Below are 17,425 nucleotides of genomic sequence, written 5' to 3' on the forward strand. Positions count from 1 at the left end.
GTTACCTAAGAAAATAGTGTGATTAATTTGATCTTTAAAACCCACTTTTAAAATCACTGGAATAAAACTCAACATTTAAACGGTAGTTCATTAGTTCATGTCTTTTATTAACCAATATACAATCACTTGTCTTCTGGTTTGTTGAAACAATAGGTCAGACAACATTTGCCACAATAATGTCTGTCAAAGTGGCTGGCCATAAAAACTCCAGCACCACATTCATCTGAGGGGCACTCCCGACGAAGGCGACTGATTTTGCCATTCTCATCCACCTAAAAAGCATAAACTTGCTGTTAAGATAATCTTACAACATACTGTGAAGTCTAGCTTAAATGACTCAAAGTATTTAACCTTTTAATCACACAACAGTGATATTTCTTAGTACTTACAAACCGAAGCACCCCAAATTCTCACCAATAATTACTACAAGAAAAAAGTTCAGAGTTTTTAAAGCCCAGCCTTGCAAGAAGTGGACAGAGTTAAGACCTGAACCCAGATCTGACTTCAAAATCAGAAACTTAGTTTGGAATAAAGTACCTAGAGGTAAACCCCATTATATACAGCTTATTCAAATACCAAACAGGAAAAAACCCCGAACTTTTATATTAAAGAGTTTGAAACCAGAGATAAATTATTACCTTTAATAATTTGGCTCACCTTATAGTATTTCAGGACAGCCAACTTAACCTTCTTTCTCTTATGCTTGTTCTTCTTGGGAGTGGTGTAAGACTTCTTCTTCCTTTTCTTAGCACCACCACGAAGTCTCAACACAAGATGAAGAGTGGACTCCTGTTATTGAAGAGAGAACAAAACAGCCTTTAAAAATGGTTACATTAATGCTACTGCTCCGTGGAGAATGGACAACCAGCATCATGCACATTCTAACTGGATATGACAGGAAGTACACCCACACATGGGGGAGTCAGAAAAAAAGAGGTATCTGATTCCTATATAAACTCTTAGTTCATAGACAGATTAAGGAACACATTAAATTACACCATGGGATGCAATACGCAAAATCCAAAACGTAGAAGACTATAGCAGCACTTCTCAAATGTTGGTGTATCAATCACCTGGGAATCTACTGCTAATCTAATGCTATTCTCCCCACTTTTTGCGTATTAGTCAAAATTTCCAAATTAAGATACAAATATTCATACTTAAGGGACTTCCCTGGTGGCGCAGTGGTTAAGAATCCACCTGCCAATGCAGGGGACACGGGTTCAAGCCCTGGTCCAGGACGATCCCACACGCCGCAGAGCAACTAAGCGGGTGGCCAAAACTACTGAGCCTGTACGCCACAACTACTGAAGCCTGTATGCCTGAAGCCCGTGCTCCACAAGAGAAGCCACCACAATGAAAAGCCCACGCAAGAGTAGCCCCCTCTCGCCGCAACTACAGAAAGCCCACGTGCCACAACAAAGACCCAACACAGGCAAAAATAAAAAAATAAATTATAGTTAAAGGGATGGTTTCCTCCAAACAGACCTTTTGAATGTTGTAGTCAGACAAAGTACGTCCATCTTCTAGTTGCTTGCCAGCAAAGATCAGTCTTTGCTGGTCAGGAGGAATTCCTAATGGGAAACAAGTTGAACAAACAAATTAAGTGACTGCAAAACAAGCATATGTGCTCAAGATTTATAATCTTGAATCAAATAAATGGTACTAACATCCTTCAGTGAGTTCTTACTACAGGGAAAGTGTAATTGTAAATGTTTAAACGGTTTATCTCATTTAATCCTAATACATGTTAACCACTTTACAAATAAGTATACATGTGTAAATTAACTAACACGTCCAAAATCACACACGTGAAAGGTACTACAGCTTGGCTCCACGCTGATAAACGTCTGTCTACTGTGTTATTCCAAAAGCATTTTTGTCAATCTGACCTCTTCCCACCCCACAAAGAGCAGGTATGTCTAGCGCCTGACAGGGCCTCTGTAGGTGAGTTTTTCTGAATCAGAAAATGTTAACTTGCCTTCCTTGTCCTGGATCTTGGCCTTTACGTTTTCTATTGTATCCGAGGGTTCGACCTAGAAGTTTTGAAGTGCAAACGTATAGGTAACACAATCAGGAACTAGAGTAATTGCTCCATTCAGTTGGAAGGTCATCAGGGAGCCGAGGCGGTGGGGGCTGAAACCTACCTAGTAGAGCCATTGGCTCACGCAGCTGGAGACAGGCTCCCCGGCGCGCACGCTCCCTCCCCCAGCCCCGGGCGGCGGCGGCCGGGCCACACTTGCTCGCGCCCACCTGCGGGGGGCGCCACCCTCCCGCCTCGCGACCCCGGCAGCGGCTACCTGGCGGGAACCACCAGAGGCGACAGACTCGGACTTTAGGCATCGGAAACCTGCCCTAATCCCCAGCTCAGTTAAACAACCCTCCCTTTACGGCCAAGTTTTAGAACCCAGGTTCGGAAACGTATGCTAAGGCGGAAAGCAGCGCGCGTGCCGAAACCCGCCTCAGATACCGCCTCCTTCACGCCGCGACTTCTCCCACCGCCTGGCCCGTACCTCGAGAGTGATGGTCTTCCCCGTCAGGGTCTTCACGAAAATCTGCATATTGGCGGCGGTGCCACCTGAGGGTGAGGAAAAGGAGGAAACGGTGAGGTTGGGGACAGAGGAGGTGCGACAGCAGGCCGCGGGCCGGAGAACACCCGAGAATACCTACTCACCGCAGATGGCGGATCCGAAAAGAAGGGCGTCGTGCCGGCCCACGGGCTTTCCCGGGGCCCCCGCGGAGGCCCCGCCTCCTAGGCGGCCACGTCAAGTGCCTGAGTGCTGTCGCAGCGGCTGTCCAGCCACGTGCCAGACCAGGTCGTGACCTCATTTCTCCTCCTGGTAGCCTGGCTTATTTCTCACTTTAGCTTTCAGAACGCTCTTGAAATAGCAGATTTAAGCAACTTAAAAATGTCTTTAAAGGAATTTTCCACCGTAGTTGACGTGTCTAAGAGGGTCTTTAAAAGGGGGTGGGGTTGCAGGGGCCTCATGAGGAAAACGGAGGAAATGGAAGTGTCTTCTGGGAATTGTAGTTTTCCGCTGCTTTCTTTTCTCTAGGACTACTCGTCCCAAGATGCAGTTCCACAGCCCTGGGCTCCCTAGTTACTATCGCTTAGCCCTGGCGTCAGGATTTGGAGGAAGGGGGTAAGGTGAGGAGGGAGCAAAGGTGAAGCGCAGTAATGGTTTCGGGGAAGGTGGAAACGGGTCGGAAGTGACTAGGAGGGAAGGTTAAGAGATTGGGGAAGAGTGGGGGACCGAAAGTGTTATCACCCACTTACTGAGGCGGTGAGGAGCGGATGATCAGCGATCTACCACCAGACGCTCCCCTGGGCCTTCAAGGGAAGGGCACACCTGTGGCCACTCCAGGCAAGCTGAAAGATAGGTGGTATCCTCAAAACCTCTTGTCCGTCCTTGTCTCGCCCTGTAGCCCCTCCCCGCCTTCAACCCCGGATGTTTTCCTAGTTTAAGGAAGGTTCTGTCTTATATGTCACTACGCAGTGTGAAACGGTTTAATATGTTGAAAATCTCTGGAGTTTTCAAATTTTCAGATGAGGCCACATGGGAAGGAAACCCGCGGAAAGGTTTATTTATTGTAGAATTTCCAAGTTTGGAGTTGGGAGTTGTGGTGAAAGTCCTAAGAGGAAGTTTTTGGAGTATGGGTGGGGGGCTGTCCTGGCAAGGCGGGCGAGTTAACTCCCTTCCCCTGGCCTTTCGCCGCTGCGCAACCACAGAATCCTGTGCGTGCACCTTCCTAATTGTCTTCTCTCTTTATCTCTCTGTGCCCTCCTCTCTGCATCTCCATCCGCAAATTCAGGCTCCTTAATTTTCTCTGTCCCCAGTTTTTTTCTAACCCACCTTCACTTTTGCCTCCCACATATAAAAAGTAAAAATGATTATGTCATTAATGCTACTTCACCTTCAAGATAAAATCCAAATTCCTTAGTGCGATAGCCCCTGCCATCCTTACAGCCTAGTCTGCCAAGCCCATTACTCACTTATCACTGAGCTAATTGAAGTTCCTGACAAGCTCTTTCATGCTTTGGCACTTCTGAAGAAAACGTTTCTTTGTGGAGCGCTCTCCTACCATATTCTGCCGGCTAATCTCCACCTTTACAAAAAAACTCCTCGAAAGAGTTGTCTATACTCATTGTCTCTAATTCTTTTCCTTCCATTGACTGAACCCACTCCTATCAGGCTTCTGTCTCCACCATTCCAGTGGAATAGCTCTTGTAGTTACTAATCACCTCCGTGTTGCAAAATTCAATGGCCATTTAATCTTATTTGACCTATCAGCGGCATTTGACACAGTTGATCATTTCTTTCCTCTTTGAAACACTTTCTTCACCTGACTTCCATCTCCCTTTTCCATCTCCCTGGATGCTCTTTTCCAGGCTGTTTTGTTGCTTCCTCCGTATCTACCAGACCTCTAAACTTTGGAGTGCCCCCAATGTCCAGTCCTTGGACCTCTGCTTTGTTGACATTTCCCAGATCATTTTCCATTCTGTCTCATAACTTTTAAATGTCATTTATATGCATATAACTTATAAACTTATTTCTCACTCAGACTCACCTGAACTTCAACATGTCTAATAGGGAGGCCCAAACTCCTGATCTTATGAAATTGATATTCCCATCTCATAAATGGCAATTTCATCTTTTCAGTCGCTGAGGCCAAAAACTTTATGGTCATCCTTGACTGTTCTCTCATACCCACATCGAATCCCTCAGCAAATCTTGGTTTTACTTTTAATGTATAAGCAGAACACTTCGCACCATCTCTGCTACCACTCTGATTCAAGCCACCGTTACCTTTGTCTGGACTGTTGTAGTAGCCTCCCAGTAGCTCTTCTGGCTTTGACTCTTGTCTTCACAGAGAAGCAAGAGCAATTCTTTGAAAATGGAAGTCAGCTGTCATTCTTCTGCCCACAGCTCTCCAATGGCTTTCATCTCTCTCTGAGTTAAGCCTAAGTTCCTATAAGCAAGGCTGTCACTCCCACACTGGAATGACTGGAGGCCACAGTTCAGCTCATTGTTCCTCTTGCCACGTCTTCCCAGAGAAAGGAGCATCTTTTTCTAACCTGCACAAAGGTGCCCCATGGGCTGGTAGTGCTCCTACCTTCAAGACCCTATATTCTACATGATCTGGCAGCTACCTCTCTGGCCTCATCTTTCTTCTCTCCTTTTCTCATTCTCTTCTAATCTTCCTGGCCTTCTTGCTGGCAGATATGCTTTCCTGCCTTGAGGCCTTTGAACTTGCATCTCTCTCTGCCTCAACCACTCTCCTCCCAGGAATCTACATTACCTGCTTTTTTCAGGTTTCTGAAATGTCACCTTATCTGTGAGGGCTATTCTCTTTCCTGACTTAATGCCTTATGTAAAATGGCACCCTCCCACCTTTCTTACTCTCTATACCCCTTTCCTTCTTTTATTTTTCCCCATACAACTTACCCCCATCTGTTATACTGTTTTTTACTCCTGTGTCTTCTGTCTCATTACTTGAATGTAACCTCTGGGAAGTTAGGGACTTTGTTTTGTTTAGTACTATATCTCTAGTGCCTAGAATAGCGGCAGACACACAGTAGGTCCCCCCCCAATATATATATATTTTTTTGCGGTACGCGGGCCTCTCACCGTTGTGGCCTCTCTCGTTGCGGAGCACAGGCTCCGGACGCGCAGGCTCAGTGGCCATGGCTCACGGGCCCAGCCGCTCCGCGGCATGTGGGATCTTCCCGGACCGGGGCACGAACCCGTGTCCCCTGCATCGGCAGGCGGACTCTCAACCACTGCGCCACCGGGAAGAGTCTCCCCGCCAATATTTACTGAATAAATAAATTCAGCACAGATTAAGCATTGTCCTGGATGTTGTTTCATGAGATGTTTTCCCTAATATTTCCCTGCCCTCTCCCACAGACCAGTGAGGTGCCCCTCTGGGCTTTTGTAGCCCGTTGTGCCCACTGGTCACACTGCCTTCTCTGCTCTGTGGCAGAGGTTCATTTAACTAGAACCAATACTTGTCTAGGAACCCTTGTGGCTTGTTTCCTTTGTATCCCTAAGTGTATAATTTGAATGAGTGAGTGCAAGGTAATCTGAGTTGTTCTGTGTAACTCAGTGGCATTTTGTAGATGCTGAGAAACAGTCACTTTAGCTGTGTTCTGATTTGAGGGCACAAGTCATGTCTTCTGAGCAGACCAGATTATTGCTCAGTGATTACTGATTAATAATCAACTTTCTTTTTTTGGGGGGGGGGGGGGGGGTGGTGCATGTACTCTGCTAGAAACTGTATTATGCACTGGAATGCATATGGGTGGGGAAGGAAGATGGGGAATGAGAACATTTTGGTTCCTGATTTTATCAAATTTAGAGCCTACTGAGAGAGATAGAGAATATAACCAGAATTCTGAGTGATAATATCATGATAGAGGAAGTGCACAGTATGTGGGAGAACATAGCAGTGGCACTTGATCAAATTTATGGGAATCCAGGGCATTCCTGGAGCTGTATAGGCTGAGATCTGAAAAATAAAGCCAAGTAAATGAGAGTGGAAGTACTGTGTGTATCTTATGGAGGAGAGTTGAGGATGCGGGAAGGGAATGCAGGGATGGGGAGAGAATTATCATCAGGTAAGAGAGCAAGTTTATAGGAGTGGATGGGGGTTATGAGGAGGACAGGGGCATGAAAAGACTAGATTTGGTTAGAGAAAAAGTCCCTGGTTCCTATAGGGCATTCATAGACTAAGGAAAGGAGCTTGGATTTTATCCTAAGGGTAATAGGAAGCCACTGGTGTTCAGATGTGACCACCCATTCCCCAGTGATCACACCCATGCCTTCCTCCTTTGACTTTTATCTTTTACTATCTGAAATTACTTTTTTTTTTTTTTCCATCTGCGCTGCTCGGCTTGCAAAATCTTAGTTCCCTGACCTGGTATTGAACTGGGTCCACGGCGGTGAAAGCGCTGAGCCCTAACCACTGGACGGCCAGGGAATTCCCGGAAATTACATTATTTATAGTCTGTCTCCCTTAATAGATTGTAAGGTATCAAGGAGCCAGGGACTTTATATTATTTATAACTGTATTATGCACTGGAGTGCATATGGGTGGGGAAGGATAATGGGGAATGCTGAATCTCTAGCTATAAAACAATGTCTGGCACTTAATAGACACTCAGTAAATATTGGTTGAATGAATGAATAAAGAAATTGATTTCTTATTTGGGAAAACTGTTGATCCATTTATGGATTATTGCTTTGTTGGAACTACTTTATGTTCACTTATAAATTTATTTCTCATTATCCAGTTCATCAATATAAAGATAAATTAGGTCTTTTTTTTTTTTTTTTGCGGTACGCGGGCCTCTCACTGCTGTGGCCTCTCCCGTTGCGGAGCACAGGCTCCGGACGCGTAGGCCCAGTGGCCATGGCTCACGGGCCCAGCTGCTCCACGGCATGTGGGATCTCCCTGGACCGGGGCACGAACCTGTGTCCCCTGCATCGGCAGGTGGACTCTCAATCACTGCGCCACCAGGGAAGCCCCTAAATTAGGTCTTTTAAACTTTGAAATTATTTTGGTGTCTCCTTCCTTCAATATATGACCTATGGGCAGTATTTATTGGCCATATATGTTATTTTAGATAACTAGGTATCAGTTATATTGCCAAAACACGGTAAAATTGATTTAGGCATTTATTCATCACAGCATTATTTAATAATAGTGAAAATATCCAACAGGTGGGGAATGGTTAAGTAAGTTATTGTGTATCATACCATGAAGTACTATGCAATCATTAGAAGTCATGTTTTTGAAAACTATAATATTTAACAACATGGAAAACTGCTTTTAATATTAAGTGAAAAAAATAGGATACAAAACTGAGTATAGAGTGTGATCCTAATTTTTATAATTATAAGCATTGGAAGGAAATACACCATATTAAGTAGTCATTATATTTTGGTGGTGGGATTCTGGATGATTTTTGGTTTTTCATTAATTTTCCAAATTTAGTTTATATTTTCCAGATTTTATACCGTGAGTGTAAACGTCTGTGATGGGAATGAGGGGAGTTAAAATGTTTTACCTTGCCACACATTTTTAAGCAAATCAGGGGATCTGTTTAATGTTGATGTGAATAGATCTCAGGAACCAACTTTTGTATCCAACTCTAGTTGGATAATGATTCTTTACTAAGAGAGCAGTGAAATATAGCTTCTTGAAAACCTGACTCAGAAAGGTACAGTTTGTTACCTTTGACATCACTGATATACAGATTTTAGCAGAAGTCCTGACTTCTTACTTTTCAGTTAGTACGTTCATAGTAAAGATAAGAATTATAATAAAATTCATCATAAAAATAAATTCATGAATTATTTATAGCTATTGTGTGTTGGATAACTGTGACTGGGCCAGGTAGGTACATGCGTAGAGAAATATTTGATCTTGCTTGCTTCATCAGGAGGCCTCCAAACTAGTTTTCCCACATGAAACAAATAAAGAAAATGCTAATAAACCTTCTGTTAGAAAGTGTTGAGTTAAAGAAACCATTCAATCATATGATACATACACTTGTTTAGTAAGAAATGAGTTCTTTATTGACTGGTATTCTATCCCAGAGGTATAGTATAGCACATGGTAGTAGAATGATCAGACCTTTTAATTCATAGGTTGAAATATTTATTTCAGAGATCCATGAGACTTTTTTTTTCTTCTGAAACAAATAGACGTTTTATTTAGATCAATTTTTTTTTTTTATGCGGTACGCGGGCCTCTCACTGTTGGGGCCTCTCCCGTTGCGGGGCACAGGCTCCGGACGCGCAGGCTCAGTGGCCACGGCTCACGGGCCCAGCTGCTCCGCGGCATGTGGGATCTTCCGGGACCGGGGCACGAACCCGTGTCCCTTGCATCGGCAGGCGGACTCTCAACCACTGCGCCACCAGCGAAGCCCTAGATCAATATTTGACTTAATTAAGCTTTAGATTAATTGATGGTCTTTTTCTTTCAGGCTTATCAAAGTTTTGGCTTTGTTGCGAAAGCAAGTCAAGACTTTTCTCTGGTGAACAGGTGTGCAGACTGTGACATATGTCCGTCCAAGAAATAAATAAACATGCAGTTCTCCCTCCTATCATTAGTAGAAGTGACAAGGAATTTTTGGAAAGAATGCAAAGATACATAATTACAGAAACTGAAAGAGTGGGCTGTAATGAGGAAGGACCTGCTGATGAATATTACATCATATACCGAAACGTTTTTGATAAGGTATCATAATGCTTTAAGACAACAGAGTTTTTATGTAGTAGAAATGGTCTATCTTGACAACTAATATTCCTGCCTTAGTAACACCACTGCTTGTTTGACTACATTCCATTTGTCAGTTTTGAGAAGTTCATCCAATTTGTCAGAAAGGGATGAATGGGGAAAATGCAATGCTGGATTTATATTACTAGACAGTTAATGAGAGTTTCAGTTATTGTAGCTTAAGTGCAGGCTATCAGTTTTTGAACAGCAACCTAGCTGTGCCCTCTAATGTCATTTTGACCTTCCATCTCAAATCATTATCTGATTTGTTAGGAATTGGGCTGTAAGCACGAACCTGGTAGTTCTTTGTTGTTTTGGGTTGGTTTGTGGTATAATTAGAATCTTGGTTTAGATTTGATCTAGCATATTAAATTGAGACTCCTTGTAGATTAGAGGTCTAGATAGGCATAGTAAACAAGGGGTTTAACTGCACTGAATGTTGGAAATATGGAGGTAAGAAAATGCTGTGGCTTTATGTAACATTTGATTTTGCTTTTCAGGGTTTTAGAAATACCTGCTTTTCCTTATCAACAATTGCAATATGGCCACCGATCCTCATTTTTTTATCTCACTTTTTTTTTTTACCCACGTAAGATGCCCTGACAGTAAAATCAGTGAAGTCAGCACTCTTTCCTCCTTACCTAGAAGAAATTATTACTTATGTGAAGACTTCTGTAAACTATTGGTCTCTGAGTAAAACAGCCATAGGCAAAATAGGAACTCAGTGTTTTGTTTAAATTTTAAACATTACACACTGAGTCTTATTTCTCCTCTAAATAAAAATATAGTGCCTCACTCTAAGGAAAAGTGAACACAAAGTAGTGATATATACCTACAAGTGGAATTAAGAAAATTGATGCATATCCATAAAAGTATAAAATGGAAAAAAAGAATATTTTCTTCCTTTTAAGTCATCTGGAAAATCTGTCTTGGAAAATCTGTGTCTGGCAGATTAGCTTCATTTTATAAGTTGTTATGATCAATGAAATTGTTTTGGTGTTTTAGTCATTAAGGAATGTATTAGGTGAATATTTAAAGGTACTGAAGGTAGTGTATTGAATAGGTTTTATAAATATCAAGAATCATGCTGAGACTCTACTTGTGTGAAATCAGCAAAGGAAAGTTATCATAATTGTAACATACTTATCTTTGCATGTCTAAATGCTAACACTTGTCAGAAGTTTTCTTACATGAAGAGCTCTCTGCTTTAAATTAGTATAGTTATAGTGATGTCATTTTGGAGGAGCTTTGGTAAATTTAATTCTTAGAGAAAAGACATGGGATTAAATAAAAGATAATTTCTGTATCTTTAGTCCTTTTCTCCATACCCCCCAGGATTTCCCTTTGGACTGTTTGTACATTGTACAGTTATAAATTGTACATTTGTACATTGTGAGGTATCCTATTCTTCAGGACTGAGAGGGGTTCTGAAATAGAAATCATTTGGTACTTAGAGAAACTTTTATTCTAGCTTCTCAATAAGATAATCTGCCTTTCCATTTTCATGTTATTCCAACACATTTGATTGTTAATAAACTATTAATGCCTGCCTTCTCTAATCTTCCTTCTCGGAAGGATCTGGTTGGGCAAAAGATGAAAGTGTCAGCTTGCATCTCTGAGTACTTAGAACCAGAGAACAAATACCAAATTCTGTTTAAAATCAAAGATAGAGGATTTGGCCTAGAGAACCATGCCTAAATCAAAGCAAGGAGGACCTGAGGCTGTGTAACAAGAGTTGAGGGTACGTTGCAGAGAGAGCCAAGGACTTAGTAAGCAAAGGACTTAGTAAGCAAAGAAAACCAAAGCTAGGAAGAGTGAGCTTCAACAGATATGGGTGAATTATGGAGGTAATTGGACTCCAGAAAGTGACTGGCCTTTTGCATCCTGGTAGCGTGTTGTACAAATAGTGTATATTCGTGTACTGCTGAGGTGGAATGGATACCATTCCTCCTCTCCCTCAGATCCCTGTACCTGGTAAGGATGGCTCTGTTTTGGGGGGGGGGGGTTAATGGAAACCTTAATACCGGAGTCTGAAACTTGAATCCCTAGAGGCCAAGAAGGTCATACAAAAGAGTTAAGTGTACTGGCTTTAACAGAATAAGGAATCATGGGGACTGTGGTAAAATGAAAAATCAATCCAATCTAAAGCTCCAGCTGATTACTGCCATTAAGGAATGGGGGTTCCACGTTGGTAGATTTTTCAGTTTTCAAGAGAACCTGAAAATTTGGGTTTGGGGTGAAATTTCCTAACTTTTAAAATATTTTGTGGACCAAGCAAAACTGTTCTACCTCTGGCATACAAGTTTCCCTCCTTTACTTTAATGCATTTTCTGTGCATTCTTAAAGATTCCTATGGGTGTTCTGAAATCTATTTCTTCTAGCAAAACCATGTGGGAGCTGATCATGATGTTACTACAAGTCTGTTTTCTATCCATTAACATATCTGAGTTGTCTTGAATTGTTGCAGCACCTCATAGAGGCTTGTGGAGTGGAGTATGGCCAGGAACCATGGGGTATTTAATTTGGAAGACCACAGATTAATGACCTCTATTTTATTGAAAGTTGCTGGGTGGCAGTCCTTTGGGTGGATAGGTAGTATGGTCACGTCAAAAAGATGACCAGTATTTCCCATTCAGTTATCCTTTCCTGGTGCTTGGCATTGAGCAATTATCTCCTTATGCCATTTTTTTTTTTTTTTTTGGCCGCATGGCTTGCTGGATCTCAGTTCCTCTACCAGGGATTGAACCCAGACCATGGCAGTGAAAGCGTCGAATCCTAACCACTAGACCACCAGGGAACTCCCCTCCTTATACCATTTCTTGATAGACCAGATGTCTACCTGGATAATTTTTTCTAGGTATTTTCTAGCTAACAGTGTGGTATACCAGAGACTAGAGATATAGTAAGGGTAGAAAGCCTAATTGTATCTTTCAGAGAAAACTGTGGATTGATCACATCTATTCTTTATATGCCTCGACACCTTCCAACATCCTTGTGAGCAGAATTTGGCAACCATAAATTATTTTTAACTTTTTTTGTTTTTTAACTTCTTTAAAGTGCTCCTTAGTTATTATTGTTTCTTTGTATGGGTAATGCCTACACAAGATTAACCAGGAAAAAAAAGAAAAGAAAAGAAAAGTAAAAGAACCAATAAGAGTATACAGTGGAAAGTCTGGTCCTTCTCATCTTAGACCCTACTTCCCTTTCCTTCTCTGTAGGTTTCTATTTTCTTCTATTAACAATCCAGAGATGTTATGTAGGTTTCCTTCTCTGTAAGTTTCTGTTTTCCTTTCCTTCTCTGTAGGTTTCCATTCTCTTCCATTATCGTTCCAGAGATATTATGTATTTAAACACCATTGTAAACCATGAATGTAAGGTATGAATGGTTTTCTCCAGTTGCACTTGACATCTTGGGATTAGAAATGCAGTTTGGAATTGAGAGTATTGATCAGCTAGTCGGAGCAGATGGGTTAGAAAAACAGGGAAGTGAAGGGAGTCCAGGATTTTAAGGTCTGAATGAAGTCCTTCAGAGACTAGACTTGGAGGTAATGAGGGACGATATTTAATAGTATTTAAGAGATCCAGAATTGAGATAATTAGATCTGGTATTGGTTTTATCTGACCTCGTATAATGTATGTGTTAATTCCTAGTAGAGCAAAAAACATGGTTTTTTTTTCTCTCTCTCATATTTAAGCTCACAGGATTGTAATGATTCACAAAGAGCATATATTCAGTAACAATTAACTGTCTTTAATAGTGGTATTTGCATATGAATGCAAGCTCAAATTTGTAAAATTTTAGATTTATAATTGCCCATCATGTTTCATTAAAAAAAAATCTATAATCTGTATTTGCAAGTCTTTTGATCCATAGTCTTCTAGAAAAAATCATATTTTAGGTAATAGAGTATGTCACTGCATACAAATCCATTCTTACTTCAATCAAAAAAGAATACGATGCCTTTATTGAGACAATAAAGAAAAGCCAGAGAACTGCATTTCATCTTCATGGAAAACTTAAAGTTTTGGCAGGAGAGCCCACAGCATTGGTATATCATAGGAAAAGAATAACTCAACTTAAAGCAAAGTAAGTATATTAGTAAGTAGCCCAAAAGGTGATAATTGTTACTTTGTTATATTAACTAGCCATTGTAACTATAACCAGTGGTTCTCACTCTTTTTCAATTTCATTTTAAAGCCATGTTTTTATGTTACCCTTCCTATTGAAATTACTATATTTTTACTTGAAAAATAATACTAATTCTGTTTGAGAATTTTATAATATCTCTTAGGATAATTGGAGGCACATTGTAGTATCATAAAATGAGGGATACAGATAATTGCTCCAGGTGATTTCTTGCATGGAAGGTTTAATTACCATCTGGAATAGAGCACTTAATGCTCTGATGCACAAAGATAAATAACCTACTGGGAGAGGATAAAATGCTCATTCTTGCTAAGTAGTCTCAGATTTTCAGTGTTCCATTTGGTAATTGATGGGTAAATTATTACAGATAATTTCAAGTCAACCTGGAAAATTATGTAAAATTTGACCTCCACTTCTGGTAATGTGGCTTGCTAGATGTTGGGATAGATCTTCCTATTGGGAAAATATGCTACATAAGATGGTAAAGAAATTTTTTTCCAAAAGTAACAGGAAGCTGACAGGGTAGTGACAGAAATATTAGGGCAAAATCATAACAGAAGACAAAAGATAGAGAAGCACTAAAACTTCTTTGACCCTGAAAGCATTTATTAAAACTAGTGACCATAAGCTTTAGTTTTTAGTCTGTGGCACAGGGGTACAAAAGACAGAGCCCAGGATCTATCTGCCCAAGGGGTGTAGTCTACTGGGAAATCCTCCCCATATAAATCTGGGATGATAAAGGGCTACACCCTTGAAGAGTGAACAAGAGGTAAACTGCTCCACCTTTGAGGACTGCATGGAAAATTGCCTTCTGCTTAGCAGACTACTAACAGATCCAGGGCTTATTTTGGGGGTGATGAAATGTTCTGGAACTAGAAATGGTAGTATTTGCACAGCTCTTTGAATATGCTAAAATTCACTGAATTGTATACTTTACAAGGGTGAATTTTAAGGTATACGAACTATATTTCCATAAAGCTATTATAAAAAAACCATGGAGGACAGAGTGAGAAAGTTATATTATTATGTCTAATCACAACTCAAAGAGAAGAGAATATGGGACAGAGACAATATTTGAAGAGAATATGGCTGAGAATTTTCTAGAACTGGTGAAAGATATCAATTCACAGATTCTGGAATACCAAAGAATCCCATTGTAAGTAATAAGAAATACTCAACTAGATTTACTGTAGTGAAATTGTCAAAGATAAAGAGATCATAAAAGTAGCTGTGGATAGGAGCAATGACTGGATACCTTCTCATCCATGTTGTAGCATGTATTGGAGCTTAATTCCTTTTTATGGCTGAATAATATTCCATTGTTTGTATGTACCATATTTCATCTACTTATCAGTTGATGGGTACTTGAGTTTTTTCCACCTTTGGCTATTGTGACTTGTGCCACCATGAACATTCATGTACAAGTATCTGTCTGAGTCCCTGCTTTCAATTTTTTCGAAAGTCTGTTTACTTTTAACATGTCTTTCTTCCTAAAGCATAACTATTTGGATGAAAGCCAAGGATATTTTATTTCCACAGTCCCTCTTTCATAAATACTGCAAGCTCCTACTCTGAGCCATCTGTAGTTACCAAGAACTCTATATAGTAATCAGACTTAGGTAGCGGTTATCTACTGACAAACTTGTTTTTAATTTACCAAAACTCCTGTAACATTTGTGTAGCTAACTGATTTTAATCTATTATTTCCTCCCTGGACCAAAATATTGGTGATAAACTAGGAAGTAAATTTCAAATAATGCTTAAAAGAAGGTTTTATTTACTTTTTGGTCTTTAAAACCTCCATTTCTGGATGAACTCAGTTTTATCTCAAGATGCTATCATTCCTCTAACTCTAGAATCAAAATTAATAGAGTATGCTGAATAATGGTCCCCAAAGAAATAGGTCCTAATCCTGGAAATGTTACTTTGTTTGGAAAAAGGGTCTTTGCAGATATGATTACATTAAGGATCTTGAGCTAGGGAGATTCTCTTGGATTATGCAGGTGGGTCCGAAATACCATCACAAGTGTCCTTATACAGAGAGGTAGAGGGAGCATTGACACAGACACAAGGGGAAAAAGCATCATTACCTCGGGGGCAGAGATTGAAGTGATGCAGCCACAGAAGGCCGGCAGCCCTCGGAAGCTGGAGGAGGCAAGGAATGGATGCTCCCCTAGAGCTTCTAGAGGAAGCACAATCCTAAAAACACAGATTTTGGCCCACTGATACTAATACTGGACTTCTGGCCTCCAGAACTGTGAAAGAATAGATTTCTGCTGTTTTAAGCCACCAAGTTTGTGGTAATTTGTTATAGCAGCCACAGGAAACTAATACAATTACTTAACAAAAATAATTTTTAAATTGCAAAGGTAATTTTCAACTAAAGGGAATAGACATAGTACTTTGTGGCTAGATTATTATGTTTAATACTTACAAATTTCCAATAAGGTTATGAATCATAGGCAGTATAAGATTTTATTGATGCTTTGAAAGAAAACTGTTCCTCACTTGTGAGGTTAGTTAACTTCCTAGGCATTCTTTTGTAAACTTCCGTCTACATTCATAACGGTACAAAATGATAATTAGCCAAATTAAAGTAATAATTTAACCTGTTTTACTTTGAATTGTATGATTAAATAATTCGTTGAAAGAAACATAAAAAAGCCTTTCTGTTTTTCAGGATGAGGCTTATTGAAAATAATTCCTCAAAGATTCAATTGCAAATAGATGAAATGAAACAACTTAGGGCAGAGTATGACACAAAAGAACAATATTGTATTTACTGCAAAGATCCTTCAAAACCTATTCCAGGTACAGTATTTTGTTTAAAATATTTGAGAGAAATTCCAACTGTTTCCAGTTACACAAATTAATATATATGTGTTACCATGTATATATCTTCCAAGTATACCGGGACTTTAGCCAGACTTTACAAACAGCTTTAGTCTGGCCTCTAGGTACATACAAGGGAATGAGAAAACTTAAACAACCCTAAACAAGTGAAAGAGTTCCAGTCTGGCTGGATTATATAAAGTATAGTACAGTGGCTCTTAAAGTGTGATTCCTACATCAACATCAGCATTACCTGGGAACCTGTTAGAAATGCAAATTTTTTTGTCCTGCTGCAGATTTACTCTGTCAGAAATTCCAGGGATGGGAGTTGGGGTCGGGTGGTGGAGCCCAGCAGTCAGTGTTTTAACAAGTTCTCTAGGTTATTCTGATGCATTTTATAGTTTGAGAACCCATGAAATATGTGAAAAAACTGTGGTACGTAAAGTTCTGGTGAATATTGTTGATTCACACTGATGTCAGCATTCGCTGGTTCCTCATTTTCAGCCAAGCCACATTTTAAGAAATTGGAGTATATCCTGGAATTCCTCCAGAATATTGAGAGATTTGTATGATGAATGGATAGAGGAATTGCAAATATACATCCTGGAGTAAAGAAAGACTTTGAGAATAGATAACTGCATTCAAAACTTTTCAAAATTCCAACTAGTGTTTATCCAGAGGCAGAATCAATAAGTGGAAATTTTAGGAAGTCAGATTTGGTTTCAATGGAAGAAGCTATGTCTTGAGATAATGAGCTACCCCACACCAGAGGATTTTAACTGAGGTTGAATGATCATCCTATGATTGGTTGAAGCAGGGACTAGATTCACTTTCAAGTATAAAATTATGACTAGCAGACTACAAATAAGATACATATGAATAAATGCAAAATAGCTGACAAATTGATTAAATGCTGAAGGGATACAGGGTGTAAGGGAATGACTGAAATTGATTAGGGTTAATCCAGGGGGGGTTCTTGAAGAGAATTTTGAGGTGTGCCTTTAAAGGCAACAATTGGTCTGAATGAGAATGAAAGTCATTTGAAGTGTGTGTGTATGTGGGGGGCAGTTATGAATAATGAATAGAGGGGACAATGACCGAGGGAGAAAGGACTGAAGATTTGGCAGGCATTTATAAACTTTGTATTGGAGAGAATAAACA

The 17,425-nt window shown here is 40.2% G+C and overlaps 2 protein-coding genes across 5 annotated transcripts in view; one reads left to right on the forward strand and one right to left on the reverse strand.

The window, feature by feature from the left end:
• Nucleotides 1-86: 86 nt before the first annotated feature.
• RPS27A (ribosomal protein S27a) lies at nucleotides 87-2,739 on the reverse strand. The gene is made up of 6 exons (XM_029232222.1): nucleotides 2,675-2,739; nucleotides 2,514-2,578; nucleotides 1,982-2,036; nucleotides 1,489-1,574; nucleotides 658-789; nucleotides 87-272 (listed from the first exon to the last, which is right to left on the reverse strand). Exons 2-6 carry the CDS (start codon nucleotides 2,559-2,561, stop codon nucleotides 123-125), a joined length of 471 nt encoding a protein of 156 aa, XP_029088055.1. The 5' UTR covers nucleotides 2,562-2,578; nucleotides 2,675-2,739; the 3' UTR covers nucleotides 87-122.
• A 343-nt stretch (nucleotides 2,740-3,082) lies between these two features.
• Nucleotides 3,083-17,425, forward strand: part of CLHC1 (clathrin heavy chain linker domain containing 1) — a 44,238-nt gene continuing 29,895 nt past the window's right edge. Inside the window, exons 1-4 of one of the 4 annotated variants that reach the window (XM_029232009.1) lie at nucleotides 8,875-9,246; nucleotides 13,185-13,372; nucleotides 14,448-14,588; nucleotides 16,113-16,243. In XM_029232009.1, coding sequence (XP_029087842.1) covers nucleotides 9,070-9,246; nucleotides 13,185-13,372; nucleotides 14,448-14,588; nucleotides 16,113-16,243 — 637 coding nt within the window. In that variant the 5' untranslated portion in view covers nucleotides 8,875-9,069. Of the gene's footprint in view, nucleotides 3,382-8,874; nucleotides 9,247-13,184; nucleotides 13,373-14,447; nucleotides 14,589-16,112; nucleotides 16,244-17,425 lie in introns of those variants that run through there. The other 3 variants (XM_029232007.1, XM_029232008.1, XM_029232010.1) reach the window with 3 other exon arrangements.

This window comes from Monodon monoceros, unplaced genomic scaffold (assembly GCF_005190385.1).
Source record: "Monodon monoceros isolate NGI ecotype Baffin Bay Population unplaced genomic scaffold, NGI_Narwhal_1 Super_Scaffold_19, whole genome shotgun sequence".
Lineage (NCBI taxonomy): Eukaryota > Metazoa > Chordata > Mammalia > Artiodactyla > Monodontidae > Monodon > Monodon monoceros.

Excerpts from the sequence above, each read along its gene's own strand:
- RPS27A (XM_029232222.1), bottom strand. The coding sequence starts at position 2,561 with ATGCAGATTTTCGTGAAGACCCTGACGGGGAAGACCATCACTCTCGAG. Across the intron at positions 2,037-2,513 it reads GGAAGACCATCACTCTCGAG|GTCGAACCCTCGGATACAAT; the intron begins GTACGGGCCAGG and ends CAAAACTTCTAG. Across the intron at positions 273-657 it reads CTGTCCTGAAATACTATAAG|GTGGATGAGAATGGCAAAAT; the intron begins GTGAGCCAAATT and ends TATGCTTTTTAG.